The 17511-nt window shown below is 36.3% G+C and overlaps 1 protein-coding gene across 2 annotated transcripts; it reads right to left on the bottom strand.

Moving 5' to 3' along the window:
* Nucleotides 1–934: 934 nt before the first annotated feature.
* Nucleotides 935–16276, bottom strand: EIF3D (eukaryotic translation initiation factor 3 subunit D). 2 transcript variants are annotated; one of them, XM_070947311.1, is made up of 15 exons: nt 16169–16276; nt 14275–14406; nt 12759–12804; nt 11210–11346; nt 10700–10785; nt 10194–10266; nt 9928–10040; nt 9070–9202; nt 8353–8500; nt 8013–8143; nt 5574–5659; nt 5314–5443; nt 4383–4525; nt 2691–2971; nt 935–1085 (listed from the first exon to the last, which is right to left on the bottom strand). In XM_070947311.1, the coding sequence occupies exons 2-15, from the start codon at nt 14395–14397 to the stop codon at nt 1072–1074; spliced, it is 1644 nt and encodes a 547-aa protein (XP_070803412.1). In that variant the 5' UTR covers nt 14398–14406; nt 16169–16276; the 3' UTR covers nt 935–1071. The 2 variants fall into 2 exon arrangements, with proteins under 2 accessions (XP_070803412.1, XP_070803413.1); XM_070947312.1 differs by having other exon boundaries at nt 935–1082.
* Between the last annotated feature and the right edge of the window lie 1235 nt (nt 16277–17511).

Here is a 17511-nt window from a genome sequence, read left to right as displayed (position 1 = left end):
ATAATTTGTGTCAAACATGAGTGGTGGCTCACATACCATACTTACCTATAATGTGGTTTTTGTTTGGTTTTAATGTATGTGAACCTATTGGGATTATTCAACAAATGCTTATTTAAAAATGCTTACTTAGTAATGCAAGATAAAAATCACAACACAAATAAAGAACAAATGCTGAAGTCTACACATGCAAAAGCAAAATTTTTCCTAAATTCTACCATTTTAGACTTTTTAAAAATATTTCTCCAGAGAGAATAGTTTATAGAAAGAAGAAAGCCGTGTTGTAACCAGGGAGTGAGAAGTAATTGTACTTATACTCAACTACTGCAGATTGGAAGCTACATCTTTTGTGTTCTACTTTTCTTCTTACTTTTCCTTTACACTTTCAGCTTTTCTTTTCCTTCTTACATTAGTTTGTATTAATTTTTATCTTGTTAAAAAATTGACTCTCCATTCTTTCTATATCCCCCATTGCAAGAGACAAAAATGTTTAGCCATTGCCTATCCACTGCAGGATAAAGGCCTCTTCCTCATGTTTCCTACCAAGACGGTCCTGAGCTCTATCAGTTGGGCCTGCAATACTTGATGTTGTCGATCCATCTTGATATGTATATGCACATACACACACACACTCCAGCAGAAGCAATTTCTTCCATTGAAGAAAGCCATCTTTATTCTGGCATGAATGCTACTGAAAACGCTGTTACTCAACATTTAGCATTCATAAGATTTCAAGTTATTTTTAAGGCATCATAATTCAACATCTGCAGTATAAATTTGAATAATTTAGGAAAACATAATAGATTATTTTTCCGTGTATAAACTTTCAAATGGAAGGCATTGATCACAAACTTAGTCTTACTGCAAATAAATTTATCAAGATGTATTAGATGTATTACATTAATACTTCTATGTAGTAATAAGACAAAAGGACACATTTATCAAGATTATGATTTTTATTTCTTAAGGTCTAGCGGCCAAACAAGGTGCAGATTCAGCTCTGATCCATCCTTGAAGAATATAAAGTCGAATGACTTTCAAGATGCTGTTGACCCTAATGCCTGGTTATAAAGTTCAGGTCTCTTCTTCTGCAACAGAAAAACAGATCAGAATAGAAAATGCCTTTCAATCCCAAGTCACACACAAAAAAGCCTTCATTTTTGCTATTTCCATATATTCCTCAGTATTAATTTCTGTATGTATAGATAATAACTTTCTGTACAATAGAAACCCTCATCAATCATTTGAAGATCAAATGGCAACAATGTTTTTAGCAAAAACTTTTGAAATTTCCCCAACTGTTTATATACAGTTGAAATCAGAAAAGACAAATAGAACTGATTTTTTAAAAAATATGATTAATGTCAGGTATGAACAACCAGACCCACACATGCAGAGTTTAAGCTAAACTACTTGATTACTGAAATTAGATAAGGCTCCAAGGAATTCAGGGAAGGCCAGTTCTGGTTCTGGCCCTTTTACAATTGCGCAGTGATTCTAGACTAGTTCTGCACTTGACCCTCCTTCCTGCCAGGCTGGGTGTTTCTCAACAATATTCAGTGCCATATACATTCTTTAAAATTCTTGACTAAGGAAACTAGATACCGTACTGAATGTCTATCTAGATCCTCTTAATTATTTATTTCCCATGTATTCTTTGAAAATCATAGGATGCTGTTCCACTTTGGATAATCATCTATGGACTAAATTCTGCAAAATATATAATCTGATAAATGTATACAGCATGCTATGAATAATTTTACTGTGTAAAAGATGCTGGTAGTAGAATTATGGAAATTAGCCTCTCAAACAACTTATTTTGAAATAAAATTTTTACAATTGGATGTATCTCAAGGCAAGCTTCAAAGATCATTAGATGAAAACACATTAATATGCTTTGATAATATTAAAGTTTGTATTTGTATTTTTTATTTTTAAGAGAATGTTTTTGTGACTATTTTATATAAAGTCTTTATTTTTTGTATGTAAACTAAACCTTTGCGTTTAATAGTACCAAAATGTGGGCTAGCTAGAAAACAACTCCTTTCCCTTTGATATTAAGCAACAAGGAAGGGTTGAGACTTTTATTCTCTGAAACATCTAAAAGCAGCAGCTAGATATAGAAAATAAAGTAATTTAGCCGCTTTCAAATGGTGAGATGAATTATTCCAGGACAGGGAAGAACCACAATATACTGAGAGTTCTGCAAGAGGACTAATCAGAATATATTAGAAGTTCTGCTCAAGTTGTGCCTTCTCTGAGGTTCAATCTCCCTTTTGGATGAGCTACTCACTTCTCATTCTTTACACTTACTCTTTAAAATGTAATTCTTTTTATCTAAGCTTTTATCTAGCCCAACATTTTTTGTAAAAAAAATCTGTAAACATACTATTTAAACAAATATTTTTGAAATGTGTGTATTAATGTGCCCCAGAAGGCCTGGGGCTCTACAATATGGATACAATAACCTGATTTAATGTGTTCTAGTATTTCCTGTAGCAAAATTAGGATGCATTTTGCTTCTTTTTGCTTTGCTATTTTAATTCTAGTTGAGAGACAGGTGAGGGCAGCAAATACCAGTTGAAAGCAGTAACTGCTACATTACTGAAGGCTATTCTAGTCAGATGGGTTAAGTTCTAGTTGTGAAAGAAAGTTTAGGAGTAGTGATTTATCAAGCAGTCTGAAATTATTACCTTCTTCTTCCTCTTCCTCCTCCTCTTCATCTTCCTCTTCGTCAGAGCTGAAGGTGCCATCAGGCAGGCTATAAACCCGGATAACTTGCTTATTGGGATCCTTCAGGATAAGGTACTTGCCCTCATCCAGTTTCATGCAGATGTCAATGACACAGCGCAGAATGCCCCAGGCGTTCTCCATGATTAAATTAATTTGGCTTGCAAATTCATTAGGTTTGAACTGCTGTGTGCCCAGAATCACATGGCGTGAAGAATCTTTCACATGGTATCGGGAGACATATCTAAGCAAGGATGAAGAGACAAAAGTTAAAAAGTGCAATGATGTAATCCAACCTACTAGAAAAAGGACGATTTCGAGGTTAATGAGTATTTGACTCAGCTAAGTATGAAGTTGCAATCCACTGGGAGTATTTATTTTATTTTAGTTTTTGCTTTAATTTATATGCTGCCCTTCTCCGGAGACTCAGGGCGGCTTACAATGCATTAAGCAATAGCCTTCATAATTTTGTATATTTATACAAAGTCAGCTTATTGCCCCCACAATCTGGGTCCTCATTTCACCTACCTTAGAAAGGATGGAAGGCTGAGTCAACCTTGAGCCTGGTGAGATTCGAACTTGCAGAGTAATTGCAAGCAGCAGTTGTTAATAACAGTGCTTAGTCCACTGTACTACAGGCTCCAGTATTAACTGGTAGCCATATCTAAAACCCAATCAATCTTTAATTCACTGTATATCATTGTGTTAGTAGCATTTCTTCTGTATACACAGCATAAAATATTCTCAGATTAGGAATAACTGAATTAACAACTACGGATACAAGTTTGCTGTGTCCTGTTCCTGGTTAAGGTTACAGCTGATACACCTATGCAAAAGCCTTCTTGACTATGATCTCCACCTGCTTTTTAAGAAGGACCCATAAAGCCAGGACAACTCTATAGATTATTTATTTCTATCACCTTAATAATTTTTGGCAAATAATTCAAGGGAGTGAACATATCCAACATATCTTTCTCTTGCTATTTTCCCCACAACAACAACCCTGTGAGATGGATTGGACTGAGTATGTGTGACTGGCCAAAGTCATCCAGCTAGCTTTAATGGTTAAGGCAGGACGAACTCACAGACTCCTGCTTTCTAGCATGATGCCTTAATCACTAGTCTAACTTGGCTGAGACTACTCTTTCCAGAAGAGTATAAGAATCCTAGAACCAGCTGGTCTCTGAATCAAGGTATCCGAGCCAGATTTTACCCTAACAGCCTCCAGACACTTACAACACTCAAGAGTTTTACATCATCTTCAATGAGTCTGAGGTGAAGATGTATAACTGAATATCTACATATTGATGATACCTTATCCCAAACCAATGAATAACGCCACTCAGCAGTTTCAGGTCTGAACCTGGATTCCATAACCAAATGTTTGGGGTAACAACTTCTTCCAACAATCCTCTCACGTCAGAGCAGGATAATCATAGCATTGTGCTTCCAACTCCTGATCCTCCCTCACAGTCCAGAAGGACGCTGTGGTCAAAAGCATCAGAAGTCACTGAAAGATCTAGAATTTATAAACTACTACTTCTCGGAAAACTGTTCTAGAGAGGTTGCTGCAATTCTAAATGTCTGCCTGAAGACCTACTTTACCCCTTGTACAGCAGACAACACCCACTTTTTAATATATTTTTTGATCTTACCCCAATTTAAGATATTCTGATCCAGCCAGCAATGCACAAGTAGTCCAACGAGCAAGTTTGTAACTATTATTTTTCAGTTCAGTGGCAATCACAGCTCCTCGCTGGGAATCCAGTTTCTGACGCCAATCTACTCCATTACAATGCTAGAAAAATATACAAGCATATCAGATTTTCAATTATCATCATCATCCTTTTAATGACTCCATAATCCCTTGGGGAGTGGAGTCTGGGCAACTGAATGGAGCTGAGTGTTTACTGGCCGGATGCCCTTCCTGTCGCCAATGCAGTGTTTTTTGCAGCAGATATATTCTCAGTGTGCCGAGAGAGAAATATCTGCCTCTACCTAGGACTGAACTCACAGCCTCCTGATAGTGAGGTGAGAGCTCCAGCTCTAGGCCATCGCACCACTCATCAGATTTTCAATTGTACCATACCATATTATGGTAATTTACAAGCTGGCTATACACGTGGCGAACTCATCTATCTCGGCATGGTTGACAGCAGAGAAAAAAGGTAGCATGCTTAACTATCATTCCTTTGTTTTTCATTTAGCACTCAAACTAAGCTTTGCATAAAATGTGAATATACAAATTAGTTGATTCAATATTTATGGCTCAACAAACAGTGCTTAATGAACCTGGTTGGCACGACAAGACAAAGGCAATAGTATGGTAGGCAGATATTTAACCAGTAGTGGTTAGATAATCAAGAGGAAGACAAAAATGAAATGGAGAACGTTCACATTCGTAAGTAATCATAATCAAAAGACTGATCAATATAAATACTGTCTATACGAAATAACTATGTAATACTCCTCATATAATCAGTATAATCATATAATCAGAGTATATACATGAATATATACACGAATCTCTTTTTGTTTTGATCAGTATCTCAGCCAACATGCTGAGCCACTTTTATTTTTTCTTACCCTTGAATCCCATTCATTCAGTGTTTTAATGTTGATGAATGATACTTCTCCATTGGCTCCAATCATCACTCCATCATGCTCACAACGTACTATCAGATCAATGTCATCTCCCAGCTTCCACCTTCGATACCTAGAAAGACAGTTTTGCTGATTTCAGTGGTATAAGTTATTTATTCAAATGACGAATTTCAATGAAAACTGTAATATGTATAGAATTTACATCATCAAATCCCATCAATGAGCTAGAAGCAACAACGTACCGATATGCAACAGAAGCAACTTCATTCTTATCCATATCATCTTCCACAAATGGGTTTGGATTGGGAAATGTGAATTTTTCTTTTCCCTATTAAAAAAATGACATGCAGAAATGTAACTAACAGCAATAACTATACGAGCAAGATAGTCGTGGTTGCTTCATAAGGAATTCCATTTTGGAATCACAAAATTTTAGTTATTGCTTCTTTATCTATCTTTCCACAAACAACATAATACCTTTAGGATGTCACTGTGTGGATTTCATTACATGCTGAAATCCACACCAGAACACAGATAGTCCCTGACTTACAACCATTTGTTTAATGACTATTTGAAATTACAACAGCAATGAAAAAAGTGACCATTGATGATCACACTTGTGAACGTCACAGCATCTCTCAAGTCACGGTGATCAAAACCTGGGCACTTGCCAACCAGTTTGTATTTAGAACAATTGCAGCATCCTGGTGCCATGTGATCTCCAGAGGGCTTCCGAAAAGCAGTTAATGAAACCAGATTTGCTTAATGACTACATGATTCACTTAACGACCATGGAGACTCACTTAACTATGGCAAAAAGATTGTAAAATTGGGCATCTCACTTAATGATGACATTATTTAACAATGTTAAGGTCCAGCCCTAATTGTAATAAATGAAGGACTACTATTTCTCTGGTCTTGCTCAGTAAATATTATACCTCTAAGAAAAAATCTGAAGAGTTTATAAAAGCAGAAATAATAGTTCTGAATCTATAAAATAAGTGTTTTATTGGAATACTGCTGGATAAGCAGCATTTTCTAGGTAAGCATAGCAAAACCTCCACCTGATTAAGTTGGAAATACAGGTAGTCTTTGACTTACAACAGTTCATTTAGTGACTGAAGTTACAACAGCACTGAAAAATGTGACTTATGACCATTTTTTCACACTTAGGACCACTGCAACATCCCCATGGTCACATGATCAAAATTCAGATGCTTGACAACAGACTCATATTTATGATAGTTGCCATCTCCTGGGGTGATCACTTTTTGTGACTTTCTGACAAGCAAAGTCAATGGGGAAACCAGATTCACTAAACAACGTTACTAATTTAATAACTGCAGTGATTCATTTAACAAATGAGGCAAGAAAAGTTGTAAAATGGGGCAAAATTCACTTAATAAATTTCTCAATTAGCAACATGAATTTTGGGCTCAATTGTGGTCCTAAATTGAGGCCAATATCCTTTAGAGCAATAAGCTGAGAACTGGAGGTCCTGGTAGGATCACTGTTGCCAGTAAGGTGGAAAGGATAGGGGGAAGAATAGTGGTGAGATGATTCCACATGCATGAGGAAAATCAATCCAATTAGAACAACTTCCAAAATAAAATCCAGAAGAAGAAATCATTTTTGCATTATTATCAAGAAAACTGTTATGGACATGGCTGGAACATTTAGATTAATTTGAGTATCTTCTGAGTATCTCTGATGAGATCTCAAATCAGAAATATTTATATATTTGACTATAGCAACATATTGGACAGTGCAGTTCATGCCATACAGCAGAACATATTAAGGTTACAGAACACACAATTATTTCTCTTAGAAACAATTATAATGAATAGGAGTTACTAGAAAAATGGCACTTTGAGAATCAGAATAGAGAAGAACGTAAATAAGGGCACATATTATCCCTGCATTTTACATATTCAGCAGATACACTACAAAAGTTGAAAGACTGCAAAAATTATACTTGGAATTAAAAGGTAAGAAACACCAACACAATGAGATACCCAGACGATACTAATTCATTAGCTAAAGTAGACACTGAACAGCTTGTTAGGAAAAAGGATAGTAAAAGTTCCAGATTAATGTTAAATATTAAGAAGGCAAAGGAATATTAATTTTAGGCAGGAAAGTAATAAAGACCTTTGATGAGTTCATGGAATCTATAAATGCAACTATATTTCTATGACAACACTAGTCAGAATAGTTAAAGCAATGGTGTATCCAGACATAATGCATACCTATGAAAACTGGATATTCAAAAAGTGTGAAAGATAAGTTATCTTCAAATTATGACTTAGGAAAACTAACAGCGTACTATGGATTAGAAGAACTAGTTATTTTATGTTGCATTAAAGGATTTGCTGTCCTTTTGTGATTATGATCAGCAAGCAGAAATTCGTGTATTTTAGACTTGTGATGCAAGCAGATCATGGATCAAACCCCAACCCAACTATACTCACTAAGTTTGAAGGAAATTGAAGAATAGGAAGACAATAGATTTGGTGGATGTACAAGATCAATGAAATTATTAGAATGTCCTTGAGTTATAAATCCAAGGAATGTCAAAATGGTAGGTATTTGTTCACAGATTCATCGGGATTCAAACTGAATCCAGTGACATCTAATTAAAATTTTAAAAATCTATGGCAAATTAAATATTCTATTCTTACCATTCTTAAGCATTGCTGAGAGAAGTTGTGGTTGATGTAGGTGGCTTCCATAGCAAGATTGCGCGGTGAATTGAAAGAATTGCCCTCATCCTGTGGTGGCTCATTAGCAGTTTCACTCACTGTAAGAAGATCTGAAAATACAGCCAAACACAACTATCATCAGAAAGTTTAATATCTCAATCCTATACAACAAAACTACTCCATACTAAGAAAGCAAGTCATAAAAACTAGAAACTCTTGATTTTTTTTCTCAAACACTGTTTACCCCTTTGATATAAAGGAAATACAGGGCCACCACTATTATCGTGTTTTTCTGCAAAACATACATGAAAAGACTCACCAAAATCAGAGTTGTCCCTTTTGTCAAAGAACAGCTTGGATCCAACCCTTTGGACTATGATATCCCAGGAATATACTGAACGAGTGCAAGACATCAGGGTAGCTAAGATAGCATCTGTAGCAAATACGTTCCCTTGAGTTTTGGCCAGCTATATGCAGAGAAAAGGCACAATGGGTAAGAATAAGAATGTAGTACCCAGATTAAGAAAAATGAGCTGAATTCCCATCTACTTCTAATGGTCTCTACCTCCATTTCCAGAAATTCAAAAAAAGACAGAAGGTTTTAGAATATTTTTCTAAAATGAAGGAGAAACAACTGTGCCATTTGATTTCCCTCAATCCACCTGTATGAGATTCAATATTACTGTAATATTTATAACCTTCACATTTAAGATTTTGGCCGGGAAAGGACAGAAATGAGAAAGTAAACTAATCATCTGCCAAACCAACTTTTTAGTTTGTTATTTATCCCACCATCTTTCTGACATTCACAGAAATTATACCATCTATTATCAGTATAATAACTACAAGTCATTATCCCCAAATCCAGTAAAGATAAAAAAAACTGCAACACTTATGATTTTATTTATTTAGCCTTGCCCAGCATAATATAAGTTTCTTGTCCTATCAAAGGTAAAAAATATTTTTTTTTTCAAGCAAAGCGCTATTACTATGGTCTTCAATTCAGTAATATAAATTAAACAAATAGATACTACACCTTGCGTATAACTGGATCATCAGTGGTAGTCACAGTATGGAAGATGCGCTTAATGCTACGAAGATTTCTTTCATTTCTTGTGGTAATGCGGTCAAAACCTTTGTCATAATGTTCTAAACCCCCACAGCATTCTCTGCAAATTAAAGAATATGAAAAGTCTCTCCAAAATATCACAGAATAGTAAGTACTGTATAACTTCAGTGCAACCAATCCAAGGAATAAACATAAATTATCATCCCACTTCCATGACAGCCTTCTCTAACCCATGATCCTTTAGATGTCACACAGAACCTAATTCTCACTTCCAACAGTATGACCATGGGAACTGAGACCAACAAATCTGGAAAGAATTATTCTCTGGCACCATCTTCGCCAAATCAGTTTAGTTTCAATCTTCATGCAGCAAAACCCCATTTTAAAGATGTGAAGATGATGGGAATTCTTATCATGGAATTGGGCTTTTGGGCCAATAACTGGTGTTGTTCTCAGATAATTTTATACCTTGGATAATATTCTGGTTTGCTGGTTTTGATTAATCGTACGCAGGCATTAAATCTTAATTTGTCGCTTATTCAGAAACAAGTACATTAGCAAAGGGGACTGTAACACAGAGAAGACGGGGGGAGGGAGGGGAAGAAGGAAGGAAAGGAAGGAAAGGAAGAAAAAGAAAGAAAGAAAGAAAGAAAGAAAGAAAGAAAGAAAGAAAGAAAGAAAGAAGGAAGGAAGTCACCCTTTCCTAATAAAACGCACTTTAAGTGTCTGGGATTCTTAACTCTTAAGAATTTGAGAAATTGTTGTCTGAGAAATGTGAACAGCACCAGTCTGAAAAGCTCACTCGTTGCTAATTCCAAGTCTTACATGTCCTGAGGCTCTGACACTTCCAAATATCTCATCTTCATTAATCTAGGAAAATCCATCTCCTCCTTCACCTCCCAGTCACTGCGAACCTCCACTGAGGAATCACGTGGCTTCTGCAAATTAAACAAAGGGAGATGGAAAAAAGGAAAGAGAAAACTCATCAGTGTTTAATGCAGGAGCAGTAACAGTTGAAATGGAATAACTTAGGCCTAATAATAGCAACCTGAAAAAAAAATCCCAATTTGTTACGAAAGGGAATATCATACCTGAGATTTTTGGTCCCATTTCTGTCTCACTCCAAACTGCTTCTGAAATTTCTTTTGCAGACGCAGTCTATCTCTGAAATAACAGAAAACCAATAATATTTTTGTCAAAAAAAAGCCTGACAAAGGAGTTGCTTATTCCAAATCCTTCATTCACAATAAATAAGTTAGGCTGCTAAATTAAAGAGTATGGTTGATCCCAGATATACTTGGTGAAAAACAGATATTTCACTCCATGATTACAAACTTTAATGTAATTACTTGAAAAGTACATTAATTAAGGGTGGATATGAGAAGGTATAAATGCAAATTTAATAAACATAAAAAAACAAATAGTATTTATGATACATAGTCAAATACAAAAACAATTCAGCAACTGGATGAATTCAGAATACAGCATAGCAGAACCCAGCAACTCATTTACTGAACTATTTGCTTCACAGAAAAACTGACTTGTTACTGTTACAAACAGAAACAAAACTGTTCTGCCACATACAAATGAAGATTACCTCTCCTTCTGCTTGGCACTTTTAGGCAAAGTCTGTAGGTTGAATTGAAGTACGTTCCGTCGGTCCTTGTCTCTTCGAAGGTTCCTCTGAAATGAGATATTTGTGTAAATAGGAAAAACAAACAATTCATTTTAGAGTATCTTGGAAACCAGGGAAAAGGACAACAAACTTGATACCTGCACCATGTTCACTGCAGAGCATTAGATATAGTCAGAAATGTCACTGAGCTTTAGGAGGTGTAATGAATGTGTATTTTAAACATTAGAGACTGCAGGCTGCCCATTCCTCACTTAGGGAGTTTCAGACTTATTTCAAAAGATAATTCTATGTTAGAGAAAAGGAAACGTTTTCCACAAATTGCGGCAAAAAATTATCTAGTAGGCTGGAAGGCAGAGATAACATTTTCTGCATATATCTTGAAAAGTGTGTGTGGGGGGGAGGGGAAGGGAGGGAGGGAGAAAACCACTAAGTAGTCATTCAAGTGTAAAACCTTTAATGAGAATATCATACCTGTGCAAATCTCATACGATTCCTCTGGTATGCAGTTTTCTGGGCTCGTGTTGTGTCCACTAACTGGAAACTGGCTTCATCTTCCTCATGGAAGTAAGCATATTGGTTTCCTCCTCCAAACTGGGATGAGTATTTATCTAGAAATATAATTACCACTATCAGCTTTATGCTCAGGTTTTGGATTGTTTGGAAGACCTAGGACTGAAATGATCCTGGGAATAAGAACCATATGAAAAAAATCATATGGTAAACCAAACTAAGAACAAAAATACAAGTGAAAGAAATTTAATGGCTGATCATGAATTGAAGCTGGCCTGTTTTAAAGCCTACAAGTACAAAATAAATTCTATTTTTAATGTGATTAATACAGAGATACATCAATAGCTTCTATCAATGTTTTGTACATCCAATTCAGTAGAAATCTACTCATTAGATGAGGTACTAGTATCATACACATTTGAGGAGAAATGTAGGCTTGCAGAAATGCTTAGCTGTTCTGAAATGATAGAACAAAGGGAGCCATGCCTGGAAGCCTTAGCAGAGGAAAACAGATAATAATCTGCTCTAAATCAATCAGAGAGGTCTTTTAGCAAACAGAACCTCAACACCAACTCTATATTACTTAATTAGCACCAGATTGGGTTGGATTCTTGGGGACAAACATTTACTATCCTAACTTTCTACCTTTTCCTCTTCCTCCCCTTAACCTTGCCAAGCATAGTTTTTTTCCCCCTATGATATCCAACCATATGACATTCGACCCCCATATGTGGGTTCTTGCTTGTTGATTACAGATTCAGGACAGATTGATTGGCTCGTCCTAAAACTCACTCAGTAACTTATTAAAATCCATAATTTGAAGATTTTTATCCTTTCTCTCACTTTTCCTCAATGCCTGACTTTCACAGCTGTGCATTATGTCTAAATTCCACCGCTTTAATTATTCTGACTATTGTTATCATAGGAGTACTTGTTCTGCATGATCCTATGTTGCTCACTGTCTTCCTTTCTAGCATTTATCTTGTTTATTTTTCCAGAACAATGCCCTTCTTACTTTACTCTTGAACCAAGAAAACAAAATTATCTACTACTTTCTTATCTTATTCTCAACTGTAAGTTAGTAAGCACACAGACTGCAATTTTTAAATATTTAACATTAGCCTGGATACATTGTTTTCCATATTTTATTTTTCCAGTTAGGCTTTATTTATTTATTTACTTTCACTAATTAATATTTTGGCTTTAAACTGTTGATTCTACCCATCATTTCTTCCAATTCTGGACTGTTATATTCATTATGAGCATTTCTCAGAAGAGCAATTATGTGTTCTGGCCCTCTCAATAGCCTTTTTATGTTCTACATAATGACCTTTTTTGGAGTCAATAGGATCTCCATTATCCATCTTAAATAAATTATTTGTTCACCAGTCTTTTTATCTTTTCTGAAAACTTGCCTATTCATTTGGTATTTCTCTTTCCATGTATGTTTTTATTTACAGATATCCTAAATCAATATTTTAATCTTAGACAAGTGTGCTATTTCACTCACTTGTGTATCGTTTATCTTGATAAGTAGCTCCAGTCCAGTCTGCAACCTAGGCAAAATAAAAATATGCATCTATATGAAATAATCATTTTAAAAAATTCAACAATTATCTAGAATTATCCCTCAATCCAGTTGAATTTCTGAGTTCTAGATCTCTTTCTCTGGAGACAGCACAAGGACTAATATATGTACTAGGGGAATGCAGCCAAAAATAGTATCCCCATATTATTATGGCTGCATCCTCTTTGCCAATATACTTTCATTTTTGCATCCTTAACTGTTGTAGTATAGGTATACTAAACAAAAGTGCTTATTGTGAATCATCACCTACCACTTAAACTATCCCATGCTTTGTTTCAACATACTAGGAATTGGTGCTATAACAGGTTATCAATGAAACAATACCCTCTTAACGTATTTCCTTTTTAAGTAAAATATGCACCATCACTGACATTGCCATAATTTTTTATTTAATTTTTAATAACTTTATTGTCATTTATGTGTATACACAGTATACCCATACAATGAAATTCATTTAACACCCAAAGACCAGGTCCAACACACATAACAATTCCCAAACACACTCCCACCCACCACAAATTCCCCACCCCTAAACTACCCCAACATCCACACAACAGACCAAGTTTTTTCCCTAAATTCCCTAAATAATTAAGAAGCAAATGTTTTAAATCAAGTTTTATCTAGATTCTATCATCTTATATACAGATGGGGATTCTGTATTTTTCAGAGTGTTACTGGAATGTATGTCCAAGCATATTTCACCATTGGCGATATTAACAATATTAGGAGAAAGTCTATCATTGATTCTAATATTCAGATTCCCTGTAATTGGATACAACCATAGGTTGAGATGTACTGAAAAACCAGAGTGAAAGAAAAGCTAACTTTAAAAAAATGTAATATTTTACAATTTATTTCCTATGTAATGAATTTTTCGCACTATAAGATGCACTTCTCCCCCCAAAAAAGTGGGTGGAAATGTCTGTGTGTCTTATAGCGCAAATATTGCAGCAGGGGGAGGTGGGTCGAACGCAGCCTGTCATCGCTGCCACTGGGGAACGCTGGAGCCTTTGCTGCCGAGCAGCTTATCCTCAATTGGATCGCCTTCCTGGAATACTGCCAAACAGCTGTTCTAAGCAGCAGGGATTGCTGCTGCCGTTCGCTGCTGGTGATCAACAGAATCTCAAGCTGACAAAATCAATTAAGAACTTCTGTGCAAAGATTCAGATAAAAGTCTGGTGGCTCAGCAGACTAAAAGCATTGTGATTAACACCAGCTATCTGCAATTACTGTAAGTTCGAATCTCACCAGGCTCAAGGTTGACTCAGCCTTCCATCCTTTCTAAGGTAGGTAAATTGAGGACCCAGTTTGTGGGGGCAATAAGCTGACTTTGTATAAATATACAAAAGTATGAAGGCTATTGCTTAACACATTGTAAGCCGCCCTGAGTCTCCGGAGAAGGGAGGCATATAAATCAATTAAAAAAAAAAAAAAGTACCTTTCCAAGCCGGTCTCCTTTGCTGAAGGGCTGATAAGGCATATCTTTGAATTGTTCAGGTACAGCGCATGGACCCCAACCAGATGGATTGTCCTGGACAACAGGCGTAACAAATTTTGCCATCTTCTATAACTATTAAGAAAGATGATGGGAGGAGATAAAATATAACAAGACAGTATAGAGCATGGGTGTCAAACTCAATAATGCCATGTGCCATATTGTGACTTTTTTGCCTTTGCGGAGCCGGGGTGGGCGTGGCCTGGGCGTGATGCATCCGGCCCACCAGTTTGACACCTCTGGTATACAGCAATAATCAGTTGGTGGTTTAGTATAATGAGACTCAAAATGAATAGACACAAAAGCTATTAAATCCCAACAGAAGATAAAATTTATTCAAAACCCAAATGGAAAAAATATCCATCATGATGAAATAATTTGTAGATTTTTAAAAATTCTGATATGTATAAAAGTCCACAAGGCACGATACTTAATTTCACATTCAACCTTTGGAAATGATATGCTATTCCTATTCCAAGTAAACAACTGCAACATCTAAAACACTTAATGTAGTATCATTAAGGGCATAGTGCATACCCAAATCAAGATGTATTCATCAAGATAGGTCTGTTAATATATTTTACAGAATCTGGGATCAGATTATATCCTCTGGACTCTTAAACCTATTTCCAGTATTTTTAATTTATTATGTTGCTATGTAGTTTATATAAAACATAAACTGATTTGATATCTTTTTTTAATGACAGTGTAATTTACAGGTCATTTTTTTCTCAATACAATACAGCAGTTTCTCACCTCATTTTGATAAATTACTGAAATACTATCTTATGATTCCCCAAATCTAGCAAAAGTCACTGCAGCAGCAGGTAATAAACACATTATTAAAAATATACGGCAGCAACTCTTCAGCTTTTTTGGAGTTGTAAGGGAATAGAGGCAGTTGAGAGGGAATAAGCGATACTACTGTATGAGAGGAAAATGAAAACTTTTCCTGTTTTCTCTGAGAGGAACTAATGGCAAGTTTAGTGTTTTATGTATTTTTAGGGGGTGGGGTTTACATTACTTTTTGCCCCAACATGGGAATAAATTATGGCACTAATGTCAACTACACTGCATCTTTAAAAAGTAACATGCATATCTACACCCTGCATTAAGTCTCTCTATAAATTGAATGAGTTTTAAAGAAAAACAGTCTTGAAATTAAACATTTTAGAAGACAAGTTCAGTTTAGCAGCTGTTTGTAACTACTGACAATTTATAAAGATCAGCTTCCCATTCAGACTATGAACTCAAATGAACATGGAAGAGATCACTATAATCTAAACCAGGGGTCTCCAACCTTGGCAACTTTAAGACTTGTGGACTTCAACTCCCAGAATTCCTTTGCTGGCTGAGGAATTCTGGGAGTTGAAGTCCACAAGTCTTAAAGTTGCCAAGGTTGGAGACCCCTGGTCTAGACGTCTCAGCAAATTCGACCAGGCTTTGTTCTTAACCGATGTGGGGAAACAAAGAGGTAAATGTCACATCCAGGGTCAGTATCATCATCAGTATTTATACCCCGAGTTGAGTTACTGCTTCGGAGCACCGGGTTTTAATCATGACGTTGACAAAAACCGGGCCCCAAGAAACGAGGCCCAAATTTCCACCCTTTTAATATGGAGATCTATCAACGGGGCAGGGAAATGCGTGAATACCGACGGATCTGCAAAGGGCCGAATGGGGCCTACTCTGAAGGTTCATGGGACCTCACCACCGGAAAGGCAGGCAGGGGTCCTTAGCCCCACCCGGCATCCTAGCGAAACCTGCCGAGGAAGAAAGACGCCGGTGTTCCGCAACGCGGAGGGTCGTGGCCTCAGCTCCAGGATTCGTCTCTCACCTGTACGATCCAAATGGGTCCAGATGGCGACGGATTCAGCCCAGCGGCTGGAAGCGAAAAAGGCTCGACCGGTAGGCGCACCCTGCTTAGTCGCTCGTTTCAACTTCCGGCGCTTTTTTCTTCTTCTTTGCGCTGTGTCATTGTACCGCGACGCTAGCAAAAGGTGATAGAGTACTGTTTAAAAACTCAGGCAGAGCGTCGCAGTCGGTGTAGTTCGATTGGGCGCCTGATTTTGGTTACACTGGATGGAGATAATGCGGAAGATGACATAGAAGAAAGGAGGATGAAGGGGAGGGGGGACGCAGGAGCTTAAAATAACAACAACAACAACAACAATAATAATTTTATTTCTATACCGCCCTTCTCCCGAAGGACTCAGGGCGGTGTACAGCCTATTTAAAAACAAGACAAAAGAAAGCCTTTAACAATCTAGGCATGAAATTCTTCAAATATCTTGGGATACATTAAAAAAAATCATTTCATCTGGCTAAAGCTGTCATTAATGGCCAAACTTTCACAGAACTCCACTTGTATACATATTTAAAGAAAGAAGAGTATGCAATTTTCAGGGTAATTTAGAACTAGAAATGGAAGCATCAGTCAAGGTTGTTTTGCAAAAGTTATGAGTACTTGAAGAGGACTAGTAGAAATGCTAAAGAAAACATTGGAAAATTCAAACACAATTCAGGCACATTTCACTTGGGAAATTTATTGAAAGAGGATGGGATGATGTTGCAAAAATTTCAGGAACTGGATTGTTTTTCTACTGTTAGAAATAATTTTTTTCCCAGATTAATAAATGTAAATAAATACATTCTTAAACCAGAACCGTTCTCATCCTCATGTATTTTACCTGAAATAAAGATAGTTGTTTTCTTAAATTATAATGGGAGAGTCCTACTGGCTAGAATATGAATCTCTCTGCAATGCTAAACATAATGCAAAACATCTAGGTAAAAGGAAGGAGAGAGTCTTTGCTTTAAAAAAATGCTATTTTCTAGACAAGGGTGTATGTATGTATGGTATTAACTTGGACTTGCATTATATCAGGGATGTACAACTTTTAAGATTTGTGGACTTCAGCTCCCACAATTCCCCAGCCAGTCTTAAAGTTGTCAAAGTTGTATACCCCTGTATTAGATTGTTTATTTGTAAGTCAGGCTGGTGGTTTTGTTCACTTGTTTCTTTACATATGCTAGTAAACTGAATAATTCAGTCTTTATTCATGTATTTGGCCACATTCATATTTTTTGCTTTAGATCAATTTTTTTGTGTAGAAAACAGTATCCAAGAAATCTGTAATATTTATAGCAGCAAAGCACTGTAATCTACTCAAAACATAA

The sequence above is a fragment of the Pituophis catenifer genome, unplaced genomic scaffold (genome assembly GCF_029215685.1).
Source record: "Pituophis catenifer annectens isolate HBS135680 unplaced genomic scaffold, rPitCat1.0.hap2 SCAF_7, whole genome shotgun sequence".
Lineage (NCBI taxonomy): Eukaryota > Metazoa > Chordata > Lepidosauria > Squamata > Colubridae > Pituophis > Pituophis catenifer.
Note: the sequence above shows the minus strand (reverse complement) of the source record. Positions and strands in the feature narration are given on the sequence as shown.